At 44.3% G+C, this 11,709-nt stretch overlaps 1 protein-coding gene across 1 annotated transcript; it reads left to right on the top strand.

Annotated features, from left to right (window-relative positions):
• Window positions 1-200: 200 nt before the first annotated feature.
• Window positions 201-11,526, top strand: chek1 (checkpoint kinase 1). Its single transcript, XM_075487144.1, has 14 exons — window positions 201-313; window positions 516-581; window positions 793-907; window positions 1,622-1,730; window positions 1,822-1,886; window positions 1,961-2,030; window positions 2,762-2,950; window positions 8,416-8,520; window positions 8,600-8,683; window positions 9,087-9,153; window positions 9,234-9,402; window positions 9,502-9,633; window positions 9,722-9,823; window positions 11,245-11,526. Exons 2-14 carry the CDS (start codon window positions 517-519, stop codon window positions 11,338-11,340), a joined length of 1,368 nt encoding a protein of 455 aa, XP_075343259.1. The 5' UTR covers window positions 201-313; window position 516; the 3' UTR covers window positions 11,341-11,526.
• Window positions 11,527-11,709: the final 183 nt, after the last annotated feature.

Genomic DNA, 11,709 nt, shown 5'->3' with positions numbered 1-11,709 from the left:
TTATATTATATTATATTATATTATATTATATTATATTATATTATATTATATTATATTATATTATATTATGTATAATAATAATAATATAATATATAATATAGAAATGTTTCATGTGTAATGAATAAAAAACAGCGGAAAGTTCGTTGTTCAAGAAAAAGAGTAGAAGAAGAAAAAGCCGGAAATGACGAGTTTAGCGGAAGTCCTCAAGTGTAAAACATCAACGCGCCAAATTCGGGCGAAGTTCTCACAGACGCGTTAAACAGTTAATCTAACTTAGTGGGGGACTAGCTACATGAGGAGGAAATCTGTGCAGGTAACGTATTAAAGTTTTAATATTTATCTGTTTTTAATCTGCGCGGACAACTGAGCCCACGCGCCGCTTTTTCGTGGCATTTTAACAGCGCTCTTTCATCCTCTGACAGCTCAGCTTGACTGAAATGATCAGTATCGAGTGTGTTTACAGATGAGTGATGGTTAATAACGTGTGAATGTGCGTGTGTGGGTCTGTGCTGCAGCATGGCGGTGCCGTTTGTGCAGGACTGGGACCTCGTTCAGACGCTCGGAGAAGGGGCCTACGGGGAGTACGTATCCTCACCATTAAAAACGATGTGTTGTGTGTTTTTTACACTTTACGTGGTTGTCGGTTTCAGTGTTGCACTCACGAATATTTGCTGTTATAAAATATAAAGGCTCCTCTTCATCTGTCAGTGGAATGAGGGCCAACCTCGTGCTTATTTGACTTATTTCTTCACCTTATGAAGGCCATGATTTAACTCATCTTTGTGCCGTCAGAGTGAGGCTGCTGGTGAACAGACAGACCGAGGAGGCAGTCGCAGTGAAGGTGATTGATACCTCGCAGGCTAAAGAGTGCGCTGACACTGTCAAGAAAGAGGTGTGCATCCATAAGGTAAGTCACCACCTTCAGGAGAGGGGGAGGGCTTGGTTCCACTCAGGGAGCTGTGCAGGGGCCCGGGCCCCCAGCCAGAACCCCACCACCAACACTGCCTTACTGTATACAGAAAACGAGCCTGTACTGGATCTATAAGAACATTTATTCTACTTTGCATGAACCTCAACAGGTTTAACAGAGCTACAGTCTATCCAAGCCAATAAAAACACCTTTGAGTTCAGCCATTTAATTTTTCGATTCCTCCTTCTGTAGCTCATCAAACATAATCAAGTCAGCCTTTTACAAGGGGCAATATTACTAAAAAACACTGTGTCACACGTGCGCGGGTTCGAAAAGTAAATATTGATAAGTAACACCAGCAAAGGATTCCACTGTTGAGGAATGGCACAGACAAAGAAAAATGGGATTCACAGTGATATTTATTCCAGATCATTTATTCAAAAGACAGTAGACTAAAACCAAATAAGCAAAAGGCTTAAAAAAAAACAGTAAAATGCGCCGATCAGAAATAATAAAAAGCCATAGGTTAAAACCATTAAAATATCAAATAAAAGAGTATAATAAAAAAAAGGGTAAGAGGCTAAATGGACAAAGTGCAGCAGTCAACAGCCCAAGGAGTCTTTAAATGGGCTTCGAGGTCCAGTGCGCAATCATACGCCAAGTGGCCGGGTCCGTGAAGTTCTCTTGTCTTGTTTTACTTGTGTTTGCCAGATGCTCAACCACCCGAACATCGTAAGGTTTTTTGGCCATCGGAAGGAAGGGCCGACCGTTTATCTGTTCCTGGAGTACTGCACCGGAGGAGAGCTGTTCGACCGCATCGGTGAGTCGGACCTCGTGCGTTTGATGGAGAACTCTTCGACTGGTGGAAATTTGCAGTTAATTGCAGTGTAATTTGCATTCGCTGGTTTTAGAGCCCGATGTGGGAATGGCAGAGAAGGATGCTCACAGGTTCTTCCAGCAGCTAATAGCGGCTGTGGTGAGTAAATCCAAGCCGACGTGAGTCCCTGCACATGTTGTGGCTGTCGTTAACTCTGAGCTGCGCCCTCACAGGAGTACCTCCACCGCCTGGGCATCACCCACAGAGACATAAAGCCTGAGAACATTCTGCTGGATGACAAAGGTGAGGAAACATGTGCGCAACACGATATATCTGTGTGTTATAATTCAATTCAATTCAGTTTCAATTCATTTTTATTTATATAGCGCCAAATACAACAAATGTCATCTCAAGTCACTTAAATAATAAAGTCCAATTCCAGCCAATTGGAATTCAATTAATTGTAATCATTATTATTTATGAAATAATCCAATTAATTCATATAGAGCCAATTCAAAAACAATTTCCTAGTTAAGGAAATCAACAGATTGCACAGAAACTTGTCTTCAGTCCAATCTCCCGTCCTGAGCGTGCCTGAGGCGACTGTGGAGAGGAACGACTCCCTTTGAACAGGAAGAAACCTCTGGCAGAACCAGAACCAGGAAGGGTGGCCATCCGCCTCCACCAGCTGGGGTTTGAGAGGACAGAAAAGAGGGGAAAAAACCACTGTAACACCATTCAAAGGATACCTGTTGGAACAGGGAAACACCAGTTAATGACCACAATAATGTCACATGTACATAATATCATTTGAGAAATTAAACGGGGGGGAAAAGAGAGTAAAGTGAGGAAAGGTGTGACAGATGAGGCCCCCCAGCAGTCTGGGCCTATAGCAGCTTAACTATGGGATGTTTCAGGATCACCTGAGCCATCCCTAACTATAAGCTCTATCAGAAAGGAAAGTTTTAAGCCTGGTCTTAAAAGTGGAAAGGGTGTGTTATAAACACAAACTATCTGTTGTTCTTTGCCCTCAGACAATCTGAAGCTGACCGACTTCGGCCTCGCCACCATGTTTCGTTTCAAAGGACGGGAACGCCTCCTGAACCGACTCTGTGGAACTCTTCCCTACGTCGCTCCGGAGCTCCTCAGCCAGACGGAGAACAAAGCTCAGCCTGCGGACATCTGGGCCTGTGGGATAGTACTCACTGCCATGCTGGCTGGAGGTAAGAGCCCCTGATCTGAGCCCCGGTGCAGTGGGAGAAAGGGACGGTCCTTGCTCAGCGTCCGTAACCTCGGCAGCACGTCACGGTCCCTCGTTCTCCGGCGCCTTCGGTGCTGCTGCAGGCGTCTCGTGTTCAGAGCGACATGCTGGACCGCTCGCTGCCAGCAGCCTGTCTTCTTCCTCTTTTCTTCTTCTTCTTCTTTGTCTTGTCTTCTTTTTTTCTTATCTTTTCTTCTTCTGCCTGACGCTGTCCAGGCTGTTTGGTTTGGGCTGCAACTCATGCAGGAGGTCCCCCAACACCCAAAAAAGAAAAGCTGGACTTCGGTGCAAAACTAGTATGTAGGGGAGAGTTGAAGAGGTCGGTCGGGCAGTCTGTAGTATAGAGATGCACCGATTGCAAAATTCTTGTCGAAACCGATTTCCGTTTTTTAAGGAGGTCTGACCTGCCAAAACTGTTTTTTCCAATACCAATTTTCTATCTAAGAAATAATTATAATCATATAATAGACACTATATTTGTTTGGCTTGAGTACCCTTTCCCAAATTTAATACAAGTACCCTTCTCCCAGACAACATTTTGCTTATATAACTGCAATTAAAACCACAACTAGTGGTGGGCTATATGCTATCGTAACCCCCCCTTTTCAAGAATAAAACATCACAAATAGGAAATAGAGTGAGAGTTTCAACAGTGCCTCCTGAGCAGATTTATTTTCAACACTGACCATAACATTCAGTCCAGTTTACAGGTCAATAACTAACTTACATTCAAACAACAACATCAAAAACGGCCCAGCAGTCGGCTGGTACAATGTAATTCATTGACTACCCCTCCAGTACCTCTGGGTACCCCTAGGGGTACTCGTACCCCCATTTGAGGTTTTCAACAACACCTCAACACAAGCAGCAGTTATAAGACAAAAGAAAACTTTAAGTCCATCTAAAAAAAATAAAGTGCAATGAAATCTTTGTACTTGAAAATTAAAGCTGGGGCTCAAATAAATTGCACCACCTCTTTTAATATTTCAAAATAAAAAGTGCAGCATATACTGTAATATAGGATAAAACTAAAATATTAATATTAATATAAACAAAACGCTCTCAAAACAAACTCAAACAGCGCCGTGTCAGAAAAGTACCGCCTACTTGGTCATTTGTACCGTGGACTCAGGTGTTTCATCAGATTTACGAAGCCTTTATCCTGTACTACGCTAAACGGCTGGTCGTCCAGTGCCATGAACTCCATTATTTTCCTGGTGGTGGCGGTGGACTTTTTCAGTGTTGATGTGGAACATAGCAGCCACAGTGGAGGGTTGTTGTGGTTGCTGCGACTCTGCTGCATCCCTCCTCTTAGCTGCAGTCTCCTCCTTATATTTGCTAAACAAACCCAGGTGCTTCTTTTCCAAGTGGCGTGTTAAGTTTGTTGTTCCAAATGTCTTAGACGCCGATCTACTTTTGACTTACAAGCATTACAAATGGCAAGTTTTGGGTCGTCCTGGCACAAAGTGAAATAAGTCCAAATAGGTGACATGTTTTCTTCCTGAGTCTTGCTAGTTTTTAGCTGTTTTGCTATGGGCGCGTTGAGCTGTTACGCACTGCGCATGCGGGTCAGTTTGATCAGCCGAAAACCGGAAATTACGGAATTACGATTGGATATAAAACCGGCTTTTTTAATCGGCGGCCGATTGATCGGTGCATCTCAAATGTAGTAGAGGAAATGCTTCCCTTAAACACGGTTGACTCACCCTCGTTTGGTGCCATAATAAACAAGATCCCCACTACTATCAGTGCCGAGCTGCCACACAGAGCAGCTTTTTCTTCTTACCTGGAGAAGGAGTATGCAGAGATGGAGAGAAATCTGAAGGCCGCGCTGAACGAGGTCGACTTTATGCGGATATTTGGGCTGCTAACAACAGAAGCTAAATGGGAGAAGCTAACGCTCCACTGGATCAGCAGATCCACGTTAGAGCACAACAAGGCTGCGTTGGCATGTAGGAGAATTGGCGGTAGACACACGTACGATGTTATTGGTGCAGAAATGGAAAACATTCACTCTTCATATGGACTGTTCAACAAAGTAGTTGCAGCAGTGACTGATGATGGATCCAATTTTCTTCCAATAAAGTGAGTGTTGGCAAAACTGGTTGTCATTTTTATGTTGTCGGCAGCTGCTGAATGTAGCTAATAAAGTAACTTGTAATCTAATCTTTTAAAGGAGTAATCAGATTACTTTTTAAAGGTAACTATGCCATCACTGATGCTCACATAGACTGAAGTGGAATTAGGCCCCAAATTTCCACCTTAAATCATCATTAGTTTATTTTAACGCAGCTGCTTTTATTCACTTCTGTTTTTTGTTTCTTTCGTCAGGCGGCTAAAGAGTCGACTTAAAGCATTTTCAGACCGTGGCTCTGCTCTGATTAAATGTTGCTTTCTATTAGGGCTGAACGATATATCGTTATCGTATCAATATCTAGATATGAACATTAAAGATATTAATATCACAAATTCATCGATATCAACGATATAGATTTCCCCCGCATGTGCAGCTCAGGCAGTCGCAAACATCATTTTTACGCTTGCCCTTATGTGCAGCTGAAGCCAGCCAATGGCAAACATCCGAGGGAGGGAGACGGAGACACACAAACTACATTCACAGCGGGGAAATTAAAAAGAGAAGCAGGTCTGATGGAGCAGGGCTCTAGACTAACTCTTTGCACTGGTTGCACTGGTGCACCTAACTTTTTTTCTTAGGTGCACCAGCACAAAAGTTAGGTGCACCCAAATTTTCAAACGCATTGCATTTAACACTGCAGTTTTGCAGGGTCACTTTTATTTATTTATTTTTAAATCGCTGTCCATATAGGCAATATTAACAATCAATCTGGTCAAAATAAAGTTCTTTATTTGAAGCACAATTCTACAAACTTACTGAACTTAACTTACTGAAAAAGTGTTGGTGCTTAAAGTGCTTCACTGGCCTGAAATTTAAACTTAAAACATCTCAAGATTAATGAAATAAAAAGAAAATGTAAATTAAAATTGCAAGTGTTTTAAGGGCTTCAAACTGAACATCTCATGGCATAATGTCTTATGGACTATCCTCCATTGCAGTCACATGCCCCTCGGATGGCCAACTCCTCTAGTTGGGTTAAATATATATATCAGGTTAAGACCGGTGAATACACTTAACCAAAAAGTTGTCAATCGTTCTTTCATCTGATCACCCGCGGCTATATCGACTGTTTATCTGACGAGCCGAGGTTCATCACCTCTCTGACTAGCAAGCGCGTGTTCAAACGTACATGGGCCAATCAGAGGGGGGTCCCGCCCTTCACTATCTCTGATTGGTTTAGACCACGATATGGGTCTAACGTGTGTCTGTTGTTGAACCACAGGGAGACTTTCAGAGTCGCGTAGACTTTTTTTTTTTTTTTTTTTTTTTAAGTTGCACTTGCACCATAGAGAAAATAGGTCGGACTCTAGAGCCCTGGGAAGATGAGGCCGGTGCAGAATCTGCGCATTTGACGGATTTAGTCAAAGAAAGTCCTCTTCCATTATTTTGGATTCAGAAAAGAGCGGGTTGTTGTGCTGGTCGAGGTAAGGCAGCACAACCAACATTTTCCACCACCTGAAACACCACCACCACCGCTGCACGAAGAGTGTATCGCAATGAGAGAAACGGCGGAGAAGTGAAGCCCAAACAAAGTTTGATTGCTGATGCGTTCAGTAGCGTTACGCCATATGAGTCGACGTCCACCAGGCACAAAGACATTACAGATGCTGTAACATACCACATGCAAAAGACGTGGTTCCCGTGTACACCGTCACAAAAGGGCTTTCAGAAAATGGTTCGGACGACGGACAAACGTTACAAAATACCATCGCGAACATATTTTAATCAAGTGGCCATTCCAAAAATCTACAACGAATGTAAAATGAATGTTGAATCCGAACTCCGAGAAATTGAACATTTTGCCACAACCACGGACCTGTGGTCGAATTGTTCCGTCACGTCAACTTAACTCGCCGGGTTGGATGCCTAGTGTCGCCGTGTTGCTACTACAGTGGGCGTGTATACGGAGTTGTAGATAGAACATACGGTAGAATGGCTCCGGGGGAAAGTAAATAACTTGTGATTTTAACCAACCAAAGTTTTGGAGGGAAATTAATGTGTATAAATCGTCAGCAATGGAACATTATTTCATATTGCACCATGGATGTGGGTCTGCGAGCGAGGAGAGCTGCTGCTGCTGCTGCTGCGGCTGCGGCTGCGACACAGGAGATCTCCTTCTCGCTGCATCACCTGTCCCTGCACCTTTTCTCTGCTTTGAAAATGAAACATGAACAAGACATCTTGTGAAAACATGGTCATGGGTGTGATTTGGTTCTTTTGTTGAAATGAATGCCTATCACAATTAGCCTATTTATAACGTTTAATCCACTACTCCACCTCTGCCCATGAAAGAATTTGATGCACTGGATTGAACCTCTATTCCTTGATGGTCATTAGTTTACTGCAAAAGTGGAGATGCTCACACAATTGCCTGATGTTTTAGGTGTGTTTATTCGCCTACAATAGTTTTAGCACAGCCATACTGGCCACTGCTGCTGTTCATTTTGCCCGCATTAGCAATGACATGAGCAATACCCGAAACGTTCAGGGGTGAATAAACAAAGGGGAAAAAAAACTACATGATCTACTGTCATTGGGTAACGCACTACGTCTGCCGTGGCAAATTTGCATAAACTTCGAGCGAGCCCAACTTTTTGACGTGCCGCAGGTCCGCCGCGCGCCGTGCCGGAATCCCAGCATGCTTTGCGAGCACGCGACAACGATCGGCCGGATTTCATTGAAAATGAACTGAATGCGTTGGATACGGCTTGCGTTGACGGAACAATGGACGACTGGCGTGAACCTTACATCAGTTTAACGCTCCATTTTATAACAACAAACTTCCAACTCAAGACCCGATGAATGCAGACGTCCTTCTTTTGTATTGTTTTTTATTTTTCAGAAAAATGCTTAGTTTTCACTGAACCCACAGTCATATCGTATCGATATCGAGATGTCTGGCATGAATATCGAGATATGAAATGTTGTCCACATCGTTCAGCCCTCTATCCACAGCGTCATCTAAAACAACATTCCTGCTGAAGGTGCACGCTGAGCTTGTGTTGAAGGCTGTTGCATTTACTCCAGTCCCGCAGCGCGAAGGCTTCGCACTGAATGTTACGTGCACCACGTTGACCGCTCGATTTTAAAGTGTCAGACTTGCAAAGCACTTGGGTTCAGATGAGCTTCTTTGTTGTCAGTTTTCCTTTTTTAAAGTATATTTTAGAATGAAGATCTGCTTGTTCACAGCACCTCTGATTGAACAGCTTTCCGCTGAAAGCTGGGCACGGTGTGCAGTTGATATGAAGCAAGAATGAACATTGAGTTTTTTCTTGGTGTTGCTCCGTCAGAGTTGCCGTGGGACCAGCCAACAGAGAGCTGTCAGGAGTATTCGGACTGGCTTCAGAAGAAGACGTACCTACCTCCCTGGAAGAAAGTCCAGCCTTTGCCCCTCAGTAAGTCTGTGGTCCTCTCTCTGAGTTTGTTCCGAGTCGATTTAAGGTGGATTTGCTGCTATTTAACTCATTCTTTTAGGTTTGTTGTCAAAGTTGCTGCTGTCCAGTCCAGATGCACGAATCTCCATCGAAGACGTACAGAAGGACCGCTGGTTCACACAAGGTGAGTCTCATTCCCACCCATGGTGTCTATTTATTGCAAATGTACATACTGTATTTATTATTCTCGTACACATCCCTATTTACCACCCATACTCAATTCCACTCTTACTGTTCTGCATTTCTAATTTTTATTCTTTATGTTATTGTTGAGTGTTGTACTTTGCGAGTGAAGTTGTACCGGAGTCAAATTCCTTGTTTGTTTAGTCAAACCTGGCCAATAAATCTGATTCTCTGTCAGCGCAACAAATTCAGCTGCGTTTTAATGAACCGTCTCTTCTTTTCTGGACAAAGTCGGTCAGTCATGCTAAAAGTTTGAGCCCGATGTCGTGTTTTTAGCTTCTCGGACAGGCCTGCCGTACAAAAAATCTTTGGTCTGAGTGATTTCAGTCTGTTCTTCTCTGCAGGTTCTCTGAGCTCCAGAGGGAACAAAGTCCTTCGATCCGAGGTGGAACCCATATCCCGGAGCAACAGGTCAAAGCCTCGTCTTTCTTTTTCCAGCTCGGAGCTGTGTTTGTGTTGTCTTTGGTCTGAAGGCCGCCCTCTTTCTGCAGTGACGACAGGATGCAGGTTTCCAGCTCTCAGCCGGATCTGGCCGCAGGCAGCTGGGAAGCCATGTTGGTGTTTGGTCAAACGGAAGGTCAAGTCAGCTTCTCCCAGCCGGCCAAGCCTGAGCACATGCTGCTGGGCAGTCAGTTCCTGGGAACGCCAGGAGCCAGTCAGGTAAAGCACCCGCTGGCTGCTACGTTAGCTTCACGCTTCTTCTGCACGGCGCAGGAAGGCTGCCGTGGGTCACGTCCTCATCGCTGTGTCTGTGTTCAGTCACTGTGGCAGAGGTTGGTGCGGAGAATGACCCGTTTCTTCACTAACGTGAACGCCGACGCCTCCTTATCGTCCCTGAAAGAAGCCTGTGACGGCCTGGCCCTGGGCTTCAAGCTCAGCTGCACCAAACAGGTAAAATCTGTCCTGAAGACTTCGTTTTTTTTGTTTTCCTTTTGCAATGAGAACGATGACGCTTACCGGCGCTCTCTGTGCCCGTCAGGTGACCGTGAGCACGCTGGACAAACGCAACAACAAGCTCATCTTCAAAGTCCACGTGCTGGAGATGGATCAGAGGGTGCTGCTGGACTTCAGGCTGTCCAAGGTGGGTTGGGCCACTTTCCAGCTCAATCAAATGTGCAGAAGCAGCTTTTTTTCCTTTGAATAATTTCACCCTGAATGCATCTCAAAGGCTCAAAGCTGAATTTATTTGAAGGGGGAAGCTGTGGAGCTCAAGTTATCCGGTGATGGTTGTCCATGCATCCAAGAGTCGGTCACACACGCTCTGATGGGTTAATTATCCAAAAAGATGGAGATTAATGACATGGAGTCAGTTTGGAGCTGATTTTCCTTCCCTTTAAGAGATGATTTGTTTTGTAAAAGGATGCATGAGGTGCACAGATTGCTTGGTTTGATTTGATGCACTTCAGTTCTGAACATTAAGCACTGTTTTCTACATCTAATCTTACTTCTGATGTAAAAGTCTGACTCACTTTTAGCCTCGTTGGTATTTTTCACCACATTTTGAGTTCATTTAAGGCTTCTGTCCAATGCAGCTTCCTTCTCTTAGGATGTTAAATTTCAGTGTGTATCAAAGCATCCCGGCGCTGGGTGCCATCTTGGTTGGGGGCACTTATGAGCCACTTTCACCACCAGAGCTGAGTGGGGTATCCTGGCTGACACCGAGGGGCAGTTTGGCCTAAAAATGGAGCAGACTCTGGGTCTTAATGGTAGAATCTGGCACATTCGTATCAAGGAGTCTGCATACTGATGTAAATGTTTCCATCCTGATATTTATGCATGAAAAGGCAGGATGGAGTGATGCATGTGGCTGGAAATTACCTTTGGAAAGTGTTGCAGAATTAAGGCCTGTTTATGGTCGGAAACCAGGTCGTTTGCGTGTGTGTTGCAGTTAACGCAGACATGCCCCCGCCCCTTTCGCAGACACTCTGGTGCACCTCCCCAAAACTGTAACTCACCGCAGACAGTGCCGCAGATATCGTCGCAGGGAGGAGAGAAAGGAGGCCTCTGATTGGTCAACTCTACATCCGCTCTACACTATGCGTATTTCCGGTTTGCTAACCGGCTGACGCTAACCGTGCTAACCGTGACGATTCTTTCGCCTCTCTGCCAGCTCCAGTAGAAGCAATATTTCTTCTATTTCTAGATCGATCAGCTGCATCTCAATCAAAGTGCGTATTTGTCCAGTCACCATTGTTGTTGAATGACCTCCGTAACCGGAAGAGAAACACGCCACCCACCACACCCACAATCCTAGCTTGTTCGTGATTGTCCCTCTTGCGTTGTGGCGTGGGATTAACATAGCGCAGGCCGCGCTTCAAAATTGGGCATAAATCAAAAATAACTGCATCATGTCTGCGACACACTGCTGCGACACACTGCTGCGAGAGTATACACCGCCCTTTAGCTTTCAGGAAAAGCAAAGCTGCCATGAAGAAGTGAGCAGGATAACCTGCAGGTAACTCTGTGTTTCCATCCGTAACCTTGACGTCTCTGTGTTTCCAGGGTGATGGTTTAGAGTTCAAGCGTCTCTTTGTGAAGATGAAACAAAAGCTCGGTGACATCGTCAGCACGCAGAGGATTTTCCTGCCGCTCACATGAGCTCTGCTCTGGACTTTGGAGACGAGCTGTACATATTTACCTGTTCTGTACACTGTTCTTTTACTTCTTTTACTTCTTTGGAGCCTCTTCTCTGACATGTTGGCCAACTGCTTTGGGTAAGAAGGTAAACGTTGTGCACGTTCTGATTATGTTTGAAATGCTGCAGCTGAGTTAAATAAATTATTAAAACACCATCACAGCTTGTTAAATGTTCTGTAATGAATGATATGAGGAGAACAAGTTTAGTTTTATTGCAGTTTACCATGTAAATCCAAACCAAGGAAGCAACTGGAAACCTGTTTGTAGCCTATTAAAGCAAGAAGTATGTACAAAATATATACACGTTTAATTTACTGAACTCCTGCTTCA

Source organism: Odontesthes bonariensis, chromosome 16, assembly GCF_027942865.1.
Source record: "Odontesthes bonariensis isolate fOdoBon6 chromosome 16, fOdoBon6.hap1, whole genome shotgun sequence".
Taxonomy (NCBI): domain Eukaryota; kingdom Metazoa; phylum Chordata; class Actinopteri; order Atheriniformes; family Atherinopsidae; genus Odontesthes; species Odontesthes bonariensis.
The sequence above is the reverse complement of the archived record's forward strand: the minus strand, read 5'-3'. Positions and strand labels throughout refer to the sequence as shown.